At 32.1% G+C, this 21,962-nt stretch overlaps 1 protein-coding gene across 1 annotated transcript in view; it reads left to right on the plus strand.

The window, feature by feature from the left end:
• The first annotated feature begins 725 nt into the window (after window positions 1-725).
• LOC143224680 (uncharacterized) overlaps window positions 726-21,962 on the plus strand; it is a 66,500-nt gene continuing 45,263 nt past the window's right edge. Inside the window, exons 1-5 of the mRNA XM_076452839.1 lie at window positions 726-872; window positions 10,955-11,050; window positions 11,427-11,633; window positions 12,807-13,046; window positions 19,072-19,253. Coding sequence (XP_076308954.1) covers window positions 857-872; window positions 10,955-11,050; window positions 11,427-11,633; window positions 12,807-13,046; window positions 19,072-19,253 — 741 coding nt within the window. The 5' untranslated portion in view covers window positions 726-856. The remainder of the gene's footprint in view (window positions 873-10,954; window positions 11,051-11,426; window positions 11,634-12,806; window positions 13,047-19,071; window positions 19,254-21,962) is intronic.

The following is a 21,962-nucleotide window of genomic DNA, read 5'->3' on the forward strand; positions in this document are numbered from 1 at the left end:
TTACGTCTCCTACGCCATTCTTTAACTCAAGTATTTTAAAGTATAACTGCTAAATAGGTAATATTACATCTACTATACTATTTTTAACGAAAGTATTGTGAATTAATGAGCCTAATAACTGTTAAATAAGTAATATTACATCTACTACACCATTGTTTAATTAAAGTATTTTAAAGTAATCACTTCTAAATGATTACGTAGTCCCTACTTTACATAATAAAGTCATTACGAAAGTCCAAGGTTACTGCTATCTAAGAAAAGTTGAAATTTTTGAATTTTCTTTAACAAATAATACGTACTCTACCGCAAGATATTTCTTCATATAGTATAAACAATTAGAAGCCTGAGAAGCTTAGTTTTAAAAGAGAAACCACAACGTGCAATATATTTATAAGGTTCTACATCGAATCAGATATAAACAAAATACATTCTTATCATGTGCATTGTCGTCAGAATGATCTAAAATCGTTTCTCGTGAGACTACACACGTTCACATTGATAAGAAAAGAGCCTAACTGTCTTAATAACTATTAATTTAATAGTACATTACAGTAATTAAAAACAAACAGGACTTTTATTAACATTCGATCTAAGTTTATCTATAATTGTCAAGACTCTGTTCGTCAGATAATCTACATGTTTCGATGGTATCTTGTATGCTATCATCTCCAAGTCATTGAAAAGAGCGTTATCGATGTACCTTTTGTTACTACTGCTTTTAGTTAAGAGATTATTGATATTAGATGCAGTGGGCGTTTCTATAGAGAAAAGACTGGGGATGTTGAACAGAAAGCACGACTGCAGGTATTGAAGCGACTGTTTGGACAAATTGGATTTCACTCCACATTTCCAGACAATGATTTATTTCAGTGGTGAGTTTTTTTATACTTTTATTATGTTCGTGAACGATAAACGCCTTGTTTTAAAAAGAAATGCTTTTTAAATTATTTATTTCAGTGCTGTGTGTATAGCCCCCCAGAGGCACAGTGGTATGTCTACGGACTTGTATGTTTAAAAACCGGGTTTCGATACCCGTGGAGGCAGAACACAGCCCTTTATACAAACAAGTCGTGTGTGTGTATACATATACATACGGCACTGGTATAGATATATCTATGGCACTGGTATAATATATATATAAAACTTTCGCCTTCAAAGACATTCTGTTTGGTTATATCGTTATTCAAAGGGTAAACACAATGCCAAATGCATATAAATCAGGTCAGAAAGATAATTGTTGTACCTTTGAATTTGAATCGGAAAGGTAGAGGTATATAGCCTGCAGTGTATTGTAGCAGCTTTCAGTGAACTAGAACCTGAGAAATATTGATGTAATAACCAGTTACTGCTTAAGACCAGTAAGAACTCTTATAAATAAAATAGCGATAAACCTTTCATATATCGATTCTTCAAAAGATATCTGTAATTATACTTATTTTGTTCGATCCTATTTCATCACACGCTATTTTATCTCCGTATAAAATAATATAACCTTATTCGTTATTCAAAGAAACTGTTGTACAGTCCTGGCTAATTTGAAAAATTAGTTTAAAATATTTCGCTCTTGTTTCTTTGTGTTTTTGAATTTCGAGCAAAGCTACACAAGGGCTATCTGCGCTAGCCGTCCCGAATTTTGCATTGTAAGACTAGAGGGAAGATAGCTACTCATCACGACCCACCGCCAACTCTTGGGCTACTCTTTTACCAACGAATAATGGGATTGACCAAAACATTATAACGCTCCCAAGACTGAAAGGGCGAGTATGTTTCGAACCCGCGAAACGAAGATTACCAGTCTTTTCCCACCTGATCATACCGGGCCATTTCACTTTTATAGCCTTGGTTTCAGCAATTGTCAATAAATTACACTATGTAACAAAATTTTATTTTTTTCTTGTTCCTGGACAAAAAGTGTTATTTCCCAATTGTTTTTGTCTAAAGTAAATGGAAAAGACCTATTTTTATCTTCAAATTTTGCTTTTGTGAGCTGGGAGAGAATAATGAAAACACGATGGTAGACTACACTTGAGGGCTGCTACGTGAAAGTGATTTACATTACAGTCGCAAATCTCAAAAACTACTCACTTCTAAACATTTTTGTTAATTTCTGTATAATTTTAGTATAAATACGTGTAAATCTTGATTCATATGTTGTTTTATTCAGACCTTATGTATATGAAAATGTGCAAATTTGCCCATTTTTACATAGAAAATAGGTTAATTTCTAAATTTCATTATCCAGGTCACAAAAGCAAAGTTTGAAGGTAATAATGGCCATTTTCTGTACTTTTACAACATAAATAATTAAGAAATAACACATACTATCCAGGAACAAAATTTGTGTTATATAGTGTTGCTTAAAAGTCGGATATGCCAAACAATATAAATGATTATTTAACATTTAAAAGATTGAAACAAAAACTATAAAATGTTTCATAAAGTTAGATTCAGCCATTTTCAGAAAATACTGAAATATTTTAAAGAATTGCCATAAAAATAATTGAAGAACAAAGTTACTAAATTAAATATACAGTAGAAAAGACCGTAAGATTTGGACAAATAAATAAATAATGAAAGAAACAATGATTCACTTAGGTAAAAACACACGTCTCTTGTTTTTATGTCACAGACGTGCGTCTTTTCCTTATTTCATTTCTAAATGAAACGATTGTATTATATTTAAAATATTACAATTTAGCAGGGCTACTAAACGAATCTAGAAAATACTCCGAAAAGTTTACTGTGATTGAGGACTTGTACAGTACAAAGAACGCTGCGTTGAAAACAAAGGAATTAAACATGATAAGAAGCTATACTTTGTCCTTGTTTGCTACAAGAATAGGAAAACATAAGAAAATAATGATATTGTCATGAAGTAATCTGATTATATATATATTTATGTAGTCGCGGGAAGTTACTGATTATTGGGTTTGATTTAAATTTCGCGCAAAGCTACACGAGGGCTATCTGCTCTCACTTACTGGGATATAACAAGGTCGTCATCAGTAACTAATGCAGGTTACTTCTCTTTATATAACCTGTTTCTTTAGGATAGTTTTATTATATAACCTGTTTCTTTAGGATAGTTTTATTATATAACCTGTTTCTTTAGGATAGTTTTATTATATAACCTGTTTCTTTAGGATAGTTTTATTATGTAACCTGTTTCTTTAGGATAGTTTTATTATGTAACCTGTTTTTTTAGGATAGTATTATTATACAATTTGTTTTCTTTAGAATAGTAACATTATATAATCTGCTTTTTAAATTATTATTACATAAACCATTTCTTTAGGATAGTATTATCGCCCTATGTTACTGGACCAATCTCAATCCATCTTTGTAGAACGATAGTTTGGAACAGGAAAACGATAATGGAAGGGGGGATGTCAAATTCATTTCTACCACCATCACACCCATTATGCTGTTATTTAACATTTATTATATTTTCTCTAAGCAAGTTTTAACTACACATGTAGATGACGCCACGTCCTCACACAGAAAATAATTAAGTTTTCGATAAACTACAGGGTAACCCGTAAGCCCATACCCATCCATATATCTTATGTATCCATTGTATCTGTGTGCTGTCCCTCATTCTCGCTGCATAATATTATGCAAAGTCGTGTTCTGTGAGACATTTTCAAGTGTAAATGGGCTTACATAGGTCATATTTCTCTGAAAAAAAGAAACAAATTTATAATACATGCGTAATTGAATATAACATAATAACATATGGATGGGTAGGGACTTACGGGCTATTCTGTACACACAGTGTGGAGATAGAAGACACACAAATGTCTTATACATCTAACATTATGTACAAGTGTTCTTATAGAGGAAAACAGTGTAAATAAGTCGCCGTCACATTCTAATACTAAATAAATTCACCTGAAGTTTCTACTACAACAGCAACCATAAGGCGTATTTGAAGAATGGTTTTTCTCAGTTATACCAAATTCTTACTTTGATCCGTGACCTTTAATTTTCTGCCCGTAAAACAAATTTTAGGCCAATGATTGTCTATTAATTAATTACGTAAAACACTGGGAAAGCACAACAATAAGAGTTGAATTTTGAAAGAAGGTAAAAAAAAAGAAACAAGTGTATATCAGAACGGCTAATATAGGTATTAACTCTTTTACTGATAAGCAGAGAACAACGACCTTCCTGATGATGGATGACCTAGGAAGGTCACAACGTTGTTCTTTGCTTATCATTAAAAGTGTTAATACCTATACTAACCGTATTGAGAGGTTTTTATTTCAAGTGTTTCTTGTCATCAAGAAAAGAACCCAAACGCCGCTTCTATGGCCGATACGTTTTCCTACCATGACAATCGCGCAAATTATACCATGTTTTACGTACAAAAATATCGAGTTTTTAAAACTTTTTGTGAAATACTTAGTATCTATACATTTTGGTATTATAACAGATAACCAGACCGCAGTTAGTATCTATACATTCTGGTATTATAACGGATAACCAGACCGTAGTTAGTATTTATACATTCTGGTATTATAACAGATAATCAGACCGAAGTTAGTATTTATACATTCTGGTATTATAACAGATAACCAGACCGTAGTTAGTATCTATACATTCTGGTATTATAACAGATAACCAAACCGTAGTTAGCATTTATACATTCTGGTATTATAACAGATAACCAGACCGTAGTTAGTATCTATACATTCTGGTATTATAACAGATAACCAGACCGTAGTTAGTATTTATACATTTTGGTATTATAACAGATAACCAGACCGTAGTTAGTATTTATACATTTTGGTATTATAACAGATAACCAGACCGTAGTTAGTATTTATACATTCTGGTATTATAACAGATAACCAGACCGTAGTTAGTATCTATACATAGTGGTATTATAACAGATAACCAAATCGTAGTTAGTATTTATACATTCTGGTATTATAACAGATAACCAGACCGTTGTTACTAATTATACATTCTGGTGTTGTAACAGATAACTAGACCGTTGTTACTAATTATTCATTAAGATATTATAATAGATACTATTGCGCAACAAAGTTTTTGCTTCTTGAACACTGTTAGGTGTTACTTATAGATTTTTGGCTGCTGATCACGAAAATCACATCCAAATTTGCCCATCACGTACCGTTTCATCGAAATATTCAGTTTTATCAGGACATTGCTAAAATGGGAAAACGATATCATGACAAATGGAATCCATCAATGCTTGATGACTACTGTTGGACACTGCAACGTGATGCACCGGACATTGAATACAACGAAAATCAGGAGCAAAACACTTTTAATTATGTTGAACTTAATAGCGTATTAGAAACATAAACGCAATTAAATACGTTATTGCCGGTTAACAGTTAACTGTCTATTTCTCAGAGTTCCTATGTGATGAAGCAAAACCAAAACCATATTTGTGTATTCCCACCAGGTACCTGTCACAATCGACAAAAACTTTTCAGGAAACAAAACTTTTGAAAAAAAATTGTTGTGCAGCGTAACCAGACCGTAGGTACTATTTTTACATTATTGTATTAAAATAGATAACCAGACGGTTGTTACTATTTGTACATTCTGGTCTTATAACAGGCATCTAGACCCTATTTAGAATTTGTACATTCTGATATTATAACAGATAATTAGACCATAGTTGCTATTTATACATTCTGGTATTGTAACAGATAATTAAATCGTAGTTAGTATTTATACATTCTGGTATTATAACGGATAAGAAGACCGTAGGTACTATTTTTACATTATTGTATTATAATAGATAACCAGACGGTTGTTAATATTTGTACATTCTGGTCTTATAACAGGCATCTAGACCCTAGTTGGAATTTGTACATTCTGATATTATAACAGATAATCAGACTATAGTTGCTATTTATACATTCTGGTTTTACAACATATAACATGACAGTAGTTAGATATCTGAGATTCTGTGTTTGGAACAGGTAAAGGTTTCAGTATCCCAGTTGCCAAAATGACCAAGAATATTTTGAAATAAGATAACGAACATGTCGGATCCACTTTGTGGAGTCTTTTCTTCAGTTCAATATCTAGAAGGTGCAAACACTTTGTTGATTTTACAAAACACAGAGCTAATGATTTAAATTTTACAAAAAAATCTGTCACACTCCTTGATCTTTGTCATAGATTACGACAACACTAAATTTAATCTACGTGCCATACAATGAATGATGGAAAGAGTTTTTTATACTTATCTCTAACTTTCTTTTGAAGCTCATTCAGCTCACTTGACATCACTCTTGCCACACCATATATTTGCACAACACATTTTGGGCCAATATTTAATTCGTCGTGTAAATTAAACACTGTCTTGTATAAACCTAGAACTGTTCGATCTGCACTAACATTCGGAAACCCCAGAAATCCATCGCACATTTCACCATCTTTAGTTACCTACCGCACAACACCAGAAAGTTGAGAAATGGTTTTTGCATCAGTAGTTTCATCTAAAATAAAAGCCACAAATGGTGAATCACTTATTTCGCTTTTAATTTTATTAAACAGTACTTCCCCTACACAATTAATGAAGTCATTCTGGATTCGATTCTATTTGACATGCCAAAAAACAACAACGACATTACATTTCTCTAAATGGAATTTTCATAATGACTCTGTTTTTCTGCACATTTGTTTCATCGTGCGCCTACACATTTATTTCATGTTGGCTATATCTAGTTGGAATTTAATCTGTAATTTTTCGAATCTAGCTAGGCTTAGAGTTGAAAATACATTATTGGAGGAACGAGTCTAGCTAGGCTTAGAGTTGAAAATATATTATAGGAGAAATTTTCATGTCTTTTTAACTGCCTCATGCATATCATTTAAATCATAAAATCTGCTTGAGTTTCTTGTCACAAATTCACTGATAAATAACATATGCGACCTGCAGTTAACCAAGATGTCTTTTCACACAAGTTTACACTGAATTTTTGAACGCACTGCTTTGTTCTTCCAATCAGACTCAGAGCTAGCATCGGTCTACCATTTCTGATGACGCTTTCTTTATCACAAAAACATTTTGTACCAAACTTGTTCACTAATTAGTTTTCAATCATACGGTTACAAATTTTTCTTATTATCTTTGAATATATATTCAAATCTGAAAAGTGCACTTCACAAAAAATGTATGAGTATAAAAAATAACAGTATTATTTACAGCCATGGGAGCGTTATAACGTTTCGGTCTATTCCACTACTTGTTGGTAAAGTTTTCATTATTTTAATATCTAAATACAAATTGTCAATAGGCCTAGTTTTGCATGTGTTTTGAAGTAAGAGGAACTGGTATTGTTTCCTTTACGCCGTAGAAGAGACCAATGTAACATTCAAGATACGTTGTTATTTTAAATACGTGTATGCATTTGAAAATTTTTATTCAGGAAACATTTAATCTAACAAGCATTTCATAGCTTAAATAATATTATATAACAAAAATTTTAGGTAGAAATATAGCCTTTTCTAGTTGGTCAAAATCCTAAAATCAATCCAAAAAAGGAAGCATTTTGCGAGTTCTAGTCCAGATTTTTCCAACAATGCTTTCATCCATACAAGGTGATTACTGATTATGTACAGTATAGTAGAGTGGTTCTGTGTGAATCAGTTGCAAGTTCACAACACCATATTTAGCTGATTATCAAAAATTGATATTTTTAACATAAATTGGGGAAGCTTTCCTTGCTTCCATGGCCCGCACGCATTTGGCAGTTACACATCAAACCTAAAACAGCAATGATCATATGTACCTAGGTGTTCTCCAATTTCCATCCTCTCAATCATTTCTATGTTAAAAAACTGGTAAAGAAATACACCTTGAACAGTTTCCAAAAACCTTTCTCTTTCATGGTTTGACTCTAGTGTTTCCCAATCTACATGTCTGAAATTAGTTACCCATAATTATGACTTCATTAGCTGCTGAAATCTCAATCTCACTGTATGTTTTTCACTAATTTCCAAAGTTTCACCTGGTGGTCTTAACACATTTTCCCTAAGAGTTTTTCCCCCTTTATACCCACTAACAGAAAGTCAAATGTCACACCCCCCACTTTAATATTCTATCCCCATTAAATAGCCTGTATCCTTGTATTTGAAAGACATTTCTATTGTCCACACCATTTATATGTGACCATGTTTCAGTTATTTCCATTGCGTAAAAATTCTCCATTCTACTAATGCCCTAAGGTCATCTGTTTTATTTGTTACATTTCTAGCATTACAATAATAACAATTAAGCCTATTCTCATAACTGCGTTTATACTTATTTCCTATGCTAAACTTTCTTCTATATCTCAATTCCAATTTCTATTAATCTTTGCTCTCACTACAATCTATTCGTAGTTTAAAACCTCCATTACAGCTAAGTTAATAACCCTTGCAAACATGCCAGACCCTTTCCTACTTAATTATAAACCATCCAATCCAAAAAGTTTCCTTTTCCCACTAAACTGATTGCACAAGTTGAATTAACTAACCTACTCATCCTTACATATTAATTTCAGCTTAGTGTTTAGCCTTAATGAGCTACTCAAAATTTCATCTCCACAATTAGTTGTTTACAGTATTTCTGACACCACTAATGTGGCCTTTATCTTTAAATGCTTTTATCAATACATATTAATTAGCTTATGTGACTTACTCTTTCTTATATCGTTATTCCCTAAATACACAACAAAAACTACACCATTGCCAGTCCATTTCATTATATTTCTTCCTCTGTCATTTATTTCTTCTACCTGTGCTCCACGATAGTATAATCTCATTCTTTTATTGCTATGCACTCCCCAGTCCATCCTACCCACATGTCTCATCAAAGAATCACCTCTAACTATAACCTCATCTATATCCTCTGACCCATTGTTTTCCTTCCTTCCATTAGTTCCCCTTTCCATCTTTATAAACCATGGGCTGAAATTTGTTGCTCAAAATAATAGGTTCACTTCAAACAAATCCACCCTTACTAGCTCTAACAACACTGCTTCTAACTTCCTGAAATTCATTGTTAGCTGATGTATTCTTTATATGTAAAGGAATAAATTTCTCTTGAAATCCTGCCACCATTTCCCTACAATCTATACTTATCTTTATCTATTGTCTCTACTTTAATTAGGACAACCTACAAACAAGGTACACATCTTCACAGCCAGCTTTCTTAAAAGTACGTACCACTTGCAAACAAAACCCACAAATTAAGTGAAATTTCATATCTTCCTAGAAACAGAGTTGGATTATAGGCGTTTTCTCTTTTCTTTAATTTAAATGTAAAATAAAACCAAAACAACATCCAAGGCTGAAATCTGTTTCTTGTGTAGTGTAAAATAAAACCAAAACAACATCCAAGGCTGAAATCTGTTTCTTAATAAAATAAGTTCTTTACAATTAAGTTCACAACTTTTAACCCTAACCTCTAACTTCCTGAATGTCATTGTTATTCTTAGCATGTAAAAATATCCTCCTGCATTTCCCACAGTAAATACGTCTCTTTATCTATTTCCTCAACTTCAGTTACGATAGTTTCCAACCTACAAACTCTACATATAATTTGAACATCTTTACTAGTAGCTTCCTTAAAAGTGCACAGTAATATTTGCAAAACATGAACCTTACTATAGTGAACTTTCAGTTTTGAATAAATCCACGGTGGTTCGGTGGTAAACCTGAAAGTCACAACGCTAAAATTTGGGTTTTGAGATCCGTGGTGCGTACAATACAAATTACGTATTATGTACCTCTGTGTCTAACAACAAACAAATTGTACTCAGTAGTTGATTTTCGTTAAAACTTTTGTCACTTTTATTAAATTTAAAACTAAATCGACTAGATTTCTCTAAGCTGTGATATTTCAAGCGTTAAATGATTGAGGTATAATTCAATACTACTGCCAAGTTCGTTTTTTCAACAGAATTTTCAATATGTATTTTAAAAATCAGACAAATAAATACATTTACAAATGCTTCAACCAAATAATATGCAGATGAAGATAGTATTACACACATTATTAAGTTACTTAACTTTAAAGATGACTAATGAGACAGGCAGCATTGACACATGGTGACGCTTCTTCTGAGCTGAGGTATACGAAATGAACTCTGGAAGCAAGATTGACCGACAAATAAGATGAAAATGTGTGTATATTTACATATCTTTCTCATCCCGCTGTTAGATTCATAATCCTGAGGGTCGCGGGTTCGAATTCCTCTTGAAATATGCTCACAATTTCGTCCGTGTATCTTTGCGCGAAAATTCAAAACAAACAATCCCACTTGTTTAGGCGTATTTTCAAAAACGACAAAAATGTTTCTCTTGCACCTGGCAGAGTCAAAAGTTGAACTGCCTTCAAGCACAAACCGACCACAATAAAACCACAAACTCACTTTAACTGATTTAAAATTCTATGAACTCCTTGAGTGTATCGAAATTTACAGAAAAAAACAAACAAAAATCATTATTTTACATTACCCAGCAAAGCGCTAACCAAACTGTGTTATTTAGAATAACATGACTGCCTGCACATTAACTAACAATGTACTAACCACACGGTTTTACTTAGAATAACATGACTGCACATTAACTTACAAGGTACTAACCAAACTGTGTTATTCAGAATAGCATGACTGCACACTAATCAAGAAGGTGCTGAACAAACTGTGTTAGTTAGAATAACATGACTGCACATTAACTAACAAGGTGCTGATCAAACTGTGTTGTTTAGAATAACATTACTGCACATTAACTAACAAGGTGCTGATCAAACTGTGTTATTTAAAATTTTGTAGCTATCAAATTTTAATTGTTTGATAATTCTAACAAATTAACTGATATTGTCTTTTAAAATTGTAATCTGCTTTGTGTCAGTGAATGCCGATAACAATTTATTTATTCAAAATTTTATACAATTATGGGACATTATAATTGTTTTCAGAAATCTCCCACAAGTTGACGCTGATCTTATTTATAGTCAAAATTTCTTGGTGTCAGCACAACCCTGAGATTTGTGTTCCTCAAAGTGGAAATCCTGGTAAGATACTTTTAGTAATGGTATTCTTTTTTTTTCTTAATTTCGACTGCTTCCTCTTAAACATTAGACAACACAGTTACCCAACTACCCTTTGGTTGTCACTGTTCGATACCTTACAAGCCTATAAACTTGCCATTGAGCTGTTGAGGGTATTTCAGGAAACAAACAAACATTTAAACAGTCTTATCAAAATGAAAAAAATAACTATATCATTATGGAAAATTGAAACTTTTAAACTTTCTCTTGAATTGGTATTAGTAACACAACAGTCCATTACAAAGGGATTACAAACATTGTTTAATGAAATCTGAAACTTAATCAATTAAATCTCTGTCCTATCACCAAATGATTTAAAAAACAAACTTTTTTCTACTAGGTCCACCTCCGCCTGAACCGATGGAAAGTTATTCAACAAATATTCAAATCAATTACATGAATGAAATGATTTCAGAGGAAGTTATTGAATCTGTTGACAGAAACAAAAGAATGACAACTATCGAATTCGTTTCCGGTGGTGAAAGGTTTAAATACATTTACAGTATGAACGAGGAAGTTGTATTACATATACATTCCAATTCGTATGGTAAGGAATAATGATGAAATACCAAAGTTTCCCTTTAGGTATAGCACGAAATGAATTTTTTTAATACTTTATATCGTACTAGAAATAAAGTATGTTTACATTTTCATTAAGAATTTTTGTTTAATTATCAAAGATCTTAAAGTATTGAGTGTGGAACACTTTCCATCAAATAAATTATCATCTAACTTGAAGATAGGTAGGAGTTCAAGTATTAATTGTTTTCTACCTTAACTGGGAAAACCAAGATGAAGGAAAGACGGGGATAACTAAACGTCTCTCAGTGACAGAAGTTAACATAATATAATTATCTATTGTCGATTGTAGTAGCTCAAGAGTTAGCAGTGGATAGTTTTCACTAGCTGCCTTCCCTCTTATCTACAACTTCTAAATTAGGGAAGGCTAGCAAATACGACCCCTCGTGTAGCTTGACATAAAGTTCAACAAATAACCTAAATTCTCTGTATGTAATATATAGGTAAGGTCAGAGACCCTAGAATTCAGGAACAATTACCTCTCATATATAACTGTGGATGAAAAAAATAGCAGTCAGTCAAAATTGATAGTAGGGTATTAGGACTATAAATTTATACTATCTTGCAGAAACTACAAATCGTGTTTTGTCTCAAATCTCCACCTCGCGGTCTCGCGGTTTTGATTGCCTGTTGATGTGTTTTTCACCTAACCTCTCCCTTGTTGAGTTTTGAATATATTTAACTAACATTTACCTTATTAATATAGCTAGTACAATTAGTTAGTTGAGTTATCTATAGATCTTGAGCAGGGTGAAGAAAAACATAAGTTTCCCCAGACTACATTTTGCTCACGTTCAGATGGTTTAAAATCAAAGAGGAATGAAAAGAGCAATCAGTCCAGAGCGCCCTCTATCTATAAATCCACCTTTAACCAAGAAATAGCATTAAATATAATAATGCCATAAATGTACGAAACGTGTTCAACCTTGTCATATTATATCCTAAGCCTTGGAATATGCTGGCCGGCATGCTAATCACTGGTCATTCCCGTTTCATTAGTTCTCTAGTTATAAACATTTTCTGTCAATGAAACTGCAATATTTAGAAAATAGGAGTTTGCCATAAACATGATAAATCATGCTGTTATGTTTATTCCCTTCTAGCAATATCCGTTAATAGTTGTTTTGTTTTGTTATTTAAGAAAGTATATGCACGACAGAGAAACTATTTGACATGGATCCGACAGACTTTTTTCTGCAAGAACGTATTCTGGGACCTCTTGGACTACTAGGCAGCCTTGTCACGGCTTTACAATCTTCAGGAGCTGGCTATTATTACTTAGGTCCAGCGTTTGTTAAAGGAACAGTGGCTCATCAGTGGGATCTGTGTGGTTACATAGAGGAATTAAAAGCTACTGTGCAAGTAGTAATATCATGGACAGGTGAGTAAGTTTGATAAAAAATGTGCAAGTAGTAATATCATGGACAGGTGAGTAAGTTTGATAAAAAAATGTGCAAGTAGTAATATCATGGACAGGTGAGTAAGTTTGATAAAAAATGTGCAAGTAGTAATATCATGGACAGGTGAGTAAGTTTGATAAAAAAATGTGCAAGTAGTAATATCATGGACAGGTGAGTAAGTTTGATAAAAATGTACAAGTAGTAATATCATGGACAGGTGAGTAAGTTTGATAAAAAATGTGCAAGTAGTAATATCATGGACAGGTGAGTAAGTTTGATAAAAAATGTGCAAGTAGTAATATCATGGACAGGTGAGTAAGTTTGATAAAAATGAGCAAGTAGTAATATCATGGACAGGTGAGTAAGTTTGATAAAAAATGTGCAAGTAGTAATATCATGGACAGGTGAGTAAGTTTCATAAAAATGAGCAAGTAGTAATATCATGGATTGGTGAGTAAGTTTGATAAAAATGTGCAAGAAGTAATATCATGGACAGGTGAGTAAGTTTGATAAAAAAATATGCAAGTAGTAATATCATGGACAGGTGAGTAAGTTTGATAAAAATGAGCAAGTAGTAATATCATGGACAGGTGAGTAAGTTTGATAAAAAGGTGCAAGGAGTAATATCATGGACAGGTGAGTAAGTTTGATAAAAAAATATGCAAGTAGTAATATCATGGACAGGTGAGTAAGTTTGATAAAAATGAGCAAGTAGTAATATCATGGACAGGTGAGTAAGTTTGATAAAAAGGTGCAAGGAGTAATATCATGGACAGGTGAGTAAGTTTGATAAAAAATGTGCAAGTAGTAATATCATGGACAGGTGAGTAAGTTTGATAAAAAATGTGCAAGTAGTAATATCATGGACCGGTGAGTAAGTTTGATAAAAATGTACAAGTAGTAATATCATGGACAGGTGAGTAAGTTTGATAAAAAATGTGCAAGTAGTAATATCATGGACAGGTGAGTAAGTTTGATAAAAAATGTGCAAGTAGTAATATCATGGACAGGTGAGTAAGTTTGATAAAAATGAGCAAGTAGTAATATCATGGACAGGTGAGTAAGTTTGATAAAAAATGTGCAAGTAGTAATATCATGGACAGGTGAGTAAGTTTGATAAAAATGAGCAAGTAGTAATATCATGGACCGGTGAGTAAGTTTGATAAAAATGTGCAAGGAGTAATATCATGGACAGGTGAGTAAGTTTGATAAAAAAATGTGCAAGTAGTAATATCATGGACAGGTGAGTAAGTTTGATAAAAATGAGCAAGTAGTAATATCATGGACAGGTGAGTAAGTTTGATAAAAAGGTGCAAGGAGTAATATCATGGACAGGTGAGTAAGTTTGATAAAAAAATGTGCAAGTAGTAATATCATGGACAGGTGAGTAAGTTTGATAAAAAATGTGCAAGTAGTAATATCATGGACCGGTGAGTAAGTTTGATAAAAATGTGCAAGGAGTAATATCATGGACAGGTGAGTAAGTTTGATAAAAAATGCGCAACTAGTAATATCATGGACAGGTGAGTAAGTTTGATAAAAATGAGCAAGTAGTAATATCATGGACAGGTGAGTAAGTTTGATAAAAAGGTGCAAGGAGTAATATCATGGACAGGTGAGTAAGTTTGATAAAAAATGTGCAAGTAGTAATATCATGGACAGGTGAGTAAGTTTGATAAAAAATGTGCAAGTAGTAATATCATGGACCGGTGAGTAAGTTTGATAAAAATGTGCAAGGAGTAATATCATGGACAGGTGAGTAAGTTTGATAAAAAATGCGCAACTAGTAATATCATGGACAGGTGAGTAAGTTTGATAAAAATGAGCAAGTAGTAATATCATGGACAGGTGAGTAAGTTTGATAAAAAGGTGCAAGGAGTAATATCATGGACAGGTGAGTAAGTTTGATAAAAAATGTGCAAGTAGTAATATCATGGACAGGTGAGTAAGTTTGATAAAAATGTGCAAGTAGTAATATCATGGACAGGTGAGTAAGTTTGATAAAAAATGTGCAGGTAGTAATATCATGGACAGGTGAGTAAGTTTGATAAAAATGAGCAAGTAGTAATATCATGGACCGGTGAGTAAGTTTAATAAAAATGTGCAAGGAGTAATATCATGGACAGGTGAGTAAGTTTGATAAAAAAATGGTGCACATTTCAAAAACACTAAGTGTTTAAAAACACAGCAAAATGGAAGACATTCAGCCCTTCATCAACATTTAATTACTATTATTCATTTTAACACTATTTTACTTTATATAAAGAGGAACAAAATGTCTAGCTAGCCTTTCTCCAAATTTTCTTTATCCAATAACTACGAGTTAAAGGGAGTTTCTACCACTTTTTGACTATTTTCTTTCTGATGTTAATTTATCATAACAAATAAATTTCAACTATTCTGAAAACGTTTTTCTTTTGGTATTTGGCATATTAAATTTAAAATAATTAAGATAATCTAAAAATACAGTGATTTAAAAAGCCAAGTTAGCTAAAACATTGAAACTAATTTTAGTCATGAATTATCTTAAATAATTCAACGCAGTAAGTTATTTTCATATCAAATGATTATTTATGGTTTTTGTTTGAATATAAAGTGAAGGAAAACTCAAGAATGATAAATGATTAGGGATTACTAATTATTATTATTATTAAGAATTATTAATTGAAAAATGTTGTTTCCGATGTCTTTATTAATTGTGAATTTGACAGACAAATATTTTTGTAAACCTTTAACTGAATCAATACGACATATCAACAAGTTCGCTGCACTGTGTTATAAAGAAATCCACGAAATAAATAACAGGGTATAGAAAGATCAGTATATCAAACTCATTCCTATATAAAGCTATTGCAAGTATAATCTGTTATAGGCCTCACAATATCTGTACACTGACACACATATTATATAATTTACCAATATCTTATTGTTTAAATAAAAAGAAATAAAAACAATGATAACTTACTGAAAAAGAAATTTAAATATGTGGTATCAAATTGTTTTGAAACAATCTATACCACATTCACATTTCGTTTAATAAGACTGGTGGTTCTCGATGTGCATCTGAGAGAATTTAGTTCTTTCTAAGACAAGTTGTTTTAATATGTTATTATGATGTTGTTCTTTCGTTTGGTTGGTTCTTTTGTAATAATAAAGCGAAGTCCTATACAGGAAATGATAACAAATTGAAATATTTCTTCTAAAATGTTTGCTGTAGGATATGTTCATTTTGACACAGGTTGCAGGCATAAGTTTACAAACAACATTTAAACAGAAATTCCACTTTAATGAATACTTAACTTACATTTTGTTAAATTTTCAATAATATTAATACACACTGATTACTACTACTTATATTGTACTCTTCAAGCTCTAAAAATGTCTATATCATGTACTCTATAGGTATTATAGGGTTATTATAATGAAATTTGTAGGTATAGCGTTATTATTTCCTGTCTTTTATGACACTTATAATGTAATTAATCACAAACCGACAAATACCTAATTTCACAAGATCATCTCAAAGGTAGACTAAGGTATCTTCTTTCATCTACACCCTGTTTTGGAATCTTGGTTCTGGATAACGATTTTCCTTCTGGTGTGTCACTACAATCCTTTTATATAATACTGCTAGGTAATATTTAATGTGCTAAGTTGGGAGTTACTTAATGTCATTAAAGCTATTTCTTTCAAATAGACAACAACATAAATAGTTTGTTGTTCACTATTCCACTTATTCACCTCTCCATTATAGTTTATTGTTTTTCTCAGTGTTGTAATATTAGTGAATTAACCAGTTAAATTCTGGAAACAGAAAATTATATCTGTTTTAGTTTAACAATTTGTTTACCACTTTTTCATTTTGAATTGTGTTATTTTCTACCTCACTGATACTCTTTTCTATCTCAATAATTTCATTGTACTTCAATTTTGTCATTATTGCCTTTCTATAATTCTTAACGTTTGTTGTTATAATCTCTATGTACATCTCTAATATCTTTGCCAGTCTTGTCTTCAAACATGTTTTTGTTTTTAATTCTTAATTAGAGGTTTTATATGTTATCCTGTCCAAAATTCCTATCTCTTTCTCCTTTTAATTTTCTATCTCATTTTCTTGTTCCTTCCTACTTAGTCCATTTTTAACTTTCTCTCTTTTCCTTCTTAGTATTTTTAAATTATTTGTCTTTTTTATCATCTTTTAATGCTACTGTTATTCTTTCCATTGTCATTTCATTTCTAATATGTTCATATCTCTTTCTCTTTGACTGTGTTTTAAATTTGAATGTTTAAGTTTAGTCAAGGATCTGTTTAATTTTCACCAAAATAATCCCATCTTTTTATCATCTTTTAATGCTACTGTTATTCTTTCCATTGTCATTTCATTTCTAATATGTTCATATCTCTTTCTCTTTGACTGTGTTTTAAATTTGAATGTTTAAGTTTAGTCAAGGATCTGTTTAATTTTCACCAAAATAATCCCACTCCTGGTACCGATCTTCTAACATTGCTCTATCGTTCGTAGGGTTCTATTGAATTATTTGACAAAAATAATTCCAAATTATCTTGTTCACATAACAAATGCGTGTATTTCGTCTAGGCCTAACTTCACAAAAACATTTCAAAAATTCATTGTTTATGGTACCTAAAACTAATTTACTTAATTTTGAAAATAAAAACAGATCTAAAACACTCTTGAATACTTCATTGAATGATGTCACGCACTGACTATTCGTATTTATAAACTACTCTAGTTCCTTAAGATTCTGTAAAACTCCAGATCACGAACGTTCTTCATATTCTAAGACTACTTTCTGCAACTTTATTCATCTTTCTTTGTAATTCTAATTATTTTCAAGCTCCCTATAGTATACAACTAAATTATGACATCGAAAATATAATTTACATCCTTTTACTCGCTGGTGCTGTTATTTTACGAAAAAAACCAACAAGCACACTAACGTTTAATTAGAACTGTCTGAACACTACTACTATTTTAAATAATTGTCTGATCTACTTAACTCTGTTGCTTTCTTTAATGAAAGCAAATTTTTATGTTATTCTGTGTTTTAAACAATTCAAACAGTAAGCTAGTAGGAAAAGTGTTCATAGCTAATATCAACCCGTCTTAAACATTACGTTTATTTCGATGTTTCAGTTACCGTACGATTGTTTGATATTCAGTTGTAGAAAACCTATAAAAAGTTTTAAAATGTAAATTTAAATTACTGCAGTAGCTTAAGAACGTTATTTTCCCAACATAAATAAAACTAGTTATTACTGAACTTAAGTAAAAGCAAACTGTTTATTACTAAAAGCGCAATGGCAAAGTACAATATATTAGAAGTGAAGAGATCAGATTTATAAACTCTGTTTGTTCTGTTCTATCTCAGCTTGATTGTTATCAATTTTCCTGAAAAAGGTATAAAAGTTATCTCAAAACTTTTGAATTGTCCTCTGGGATATATACACGTTTAACCCAATTCAGATACAGTAAATCATAATAAACTTAACTACGGTGAGCAATTTTTACTCGTAAAACGTAACAACTTATGGGTTTATCATTTTACTTTCCTGAAATAAAATTAAATACCATACGCCGGACAATAAAGATGAAGCAAATATTTAGCTCTATGGAGTGCAGATAAAGTAAGTATAGTACATATCATACAAACGAAGTCAGTATGGTAAATTAAATCTTACAGATAATGTAATTATAGTGATGTATACCCCACAGATGAAATAAGTGTTACATAGCGTACAATAAAAGCGAAGTATGGTATAATGTACCATACAGATGAGGTAATACGGTACACTAACCATATTACAACTTTCGTATATGCATTACTACAGTAATGTTACAAATACTTAAAAGTTACTAATAATTACTATGTAGTTTTATCCGTTATAGGTAACAGAAACAAATATGTAAATGAAACCAGCATTTTAGCCAATTTCAAAATTACTGATATTCTAATGAACTGCTTATTTAAAATTCATTTATTTTAGACTCTAGATGGAGTCCTGGCTTTGAATTCCCGCCTGATGTGGGCACTCGCTCTATTCCTGTACAAGTCGTGCTTCGGGGAAAGGGAAAGTTTCAGAAAGATAAAAATAAATCCACCGATTTAAATATTGTGTATGACTATTCACAGTTTCGACCCTATGTTCCTTCGCTGGAGATATTTCAGGTTGGTCTAATTTATTTTAAACAAGAAAAAAAAATCACTGAAAATATAAGTGCTATGGAAATGAATACTGCAGCTCTTAAAAATAAAATCGTTACTACAGTTATTACATACAACAGGATATAAACCTAAAATCTTTGGTGTAATTTGGTAAACAGGAAAATATTAGAATTTACTTAGATAATAGAAATACATACTGAAAAATTTGAATCTTGTAAGAAAAAATGAGAATAGTCTACACAGAAACAGGCTATAATATGTGTTTAACAAAAATATTAAAATTCTGCAGAACCAAAATGGCCTATTCATTATTGTAATAGCTTGTCCTATTACACACTGTCCTATGTTAAATTTAGTTTGAAATCTGAATGTCTTACACGTGTAGAGAGAGATGTTAAATAATATTTTATTGTATTATCAGAATACTAGTGCTTAAAGGATAATAAAAGCTATACAGTGCTAACAGAAAGTTAATAAAACCTGTAGGAGAGCTTTGCAAGTGCTAATTACGAAGACTGTCAGGAACGACATGTTTAGTGTCTATATATTTGATTCACAGTGATTTCACAAACATTCGAAAACGCGTTATTATATGGCTGGATATCTCACCACTTTTCAGTGAAGGATAATAAAGTTACAAAGCTTATGATCCACAATTGAGAACCTAAACAACACCCCAAGATACCCATTTCCTCAAGAATTAACTGTGGAACAAGTAATTCACAACGATCACGGTAAATCACAAAATGATTGTAGACACGATCGCAAGAAAACCGTACAAACTGGCACATCGTAAATGGAATTTTGTTGCAACAAAGAGCGACTGTGACTATAGAACGTCATAACGACTTCACCAAAATATAATAAAACATACAAAAAAGTATGTTTGTTCAGTCTAACAGCATTCACATATTATAGAAACTGAAATTTCACAAATTATTGGGTAAAACAAAAGTTAACAAAATCATAAGATTAATGACACCAGTAACCAGACGTAATATTCCTACATTGTATGGCCAGGACGACAAGAAAATAAGACTATATCAGAACACTAATTATCAGTGATGAAATTCTCACACTGCATGGCCAGGACGACAAGAAAATAAGACTATATCAGAACACTAATTATCAGTGATGAAATTCTCACACTGCATGGCCAGGACGACAAGAAAATAAGACTATATCAGAACACTAATTATCAGTGATGAAATTCTCACACTGCATGGCCAGGACGACAAGAAAATAAGACTATATCAGAACACTAATTATCAGTGATGAAATTCTCACACTGCATGGCCAGGACGACAAGAAAATAAGACTATATCAGAACACTAATTATCAGTGATGAAATTCTCACACTGCATGGCCAGGACGACAAGAAAATAAGACTATATCAGAACATTAATTATCAGTGATGAAATTCTCACACTGCATGGCCAGGATGACAAGAAAATAAGACTATATCAGAACACTAATTATCAGTGATGAAATTCTCACACTGCATGGCCAGGATGACAAGAAAATAAGACTATATCAGAACACTAATTATCAGTGATGAAATTCTCACACTGCATGGCCAGGACGACAAGAAAATAAGACTATATCAGAACACTAATTATCAGTGATGAAATTCTCACACTGCATGGCCAGGACGACAAGAAAATAAGACTATATCAGAACACTAATTATCAGTGATGAAATTCTCACACTGCATGGCCAGGATGACAAGAAAATAAGACTATATCAGAACACTAATTATCAGTGATGAAATTCTCACACTGCATGGCCAGGATGACAAGAAAATAAGACTATATCAGAACACTAATTATCAGTGATGAAATTCTCACACTGCATGGCCAGGATGACAAGAAAATAAGACTATATCAGAACACTAATTATCAGTGATGAAATTCTCACACTGCATGGCCAGGACGACAAGAAAATAAGACTATATCAGAACACTAATTATCAGTGATGAAATTCTCACACTGCATGGCCAGGACGACAGGAAGATAAGACTACATCGGAACGCTAGTTACCAGTGATTTAAATTCTAACACTGCATGACCAGGACGACAAGAAAATAAGGCTACATCAGAATATTAATTACCTATGATGAAATTCCTTCACTGTATGGCCAGGGCGACAACAAAATAATACTACATCAGAACACTAATTACCAATGATGAAATTCCTACACTGTATGGCCAGGACGACAACAAAATAATACTACATCAGAACACTAATTACCAATGATGAAATTCCTACACTGTATGGCCAGGACGACAAGAAAATAAGGTTACATCGGAACACTAATTACCAGTGATGAAATTTGTTCACTGTATGGCTAGGACGACAGAAAGATAAGTCTACATCAGAACACTAATCACCAGTGATGAAATTCCTACACTGTATGGCCAGGACGACAAGAAAATAAGACTACATCAGAACACTAATTACTAGTGATGAAATTCTTACACTGTATGGCCAGGACGACAAGAAAATGAAGCTTCATAAGCAAGAAGTACCAAGCTTTTAAAATGCTTGGATCATGAAACTGAAGTTTGTACTATCCTCTTCTCTAACATAATTGTTAAGTCAACGTCAATGATAATCGGTTTATTTGGTTCTCTTAATCATGGTTGTATTTTTTTCTTATGCATATTTTGTTCATAGATGAAATGATGGAAAACTGGGTTCTATTTCTTTCTT

Source organism: Tachypleus tridentatus, chromosome 9, assembly GCF_004210375.1.
Source record: "Tachypleus tridentatus isolate NWPU-2018 chromosome 9, ASM421037v1, whole genome shotgun sequence".
Lineage (NCBI taxonomy): Eukaryota > Metazoa > Arthropoda > Merostomata > Xiphosura > Limulidae > Tachypleus > Tachypleus tridentatus.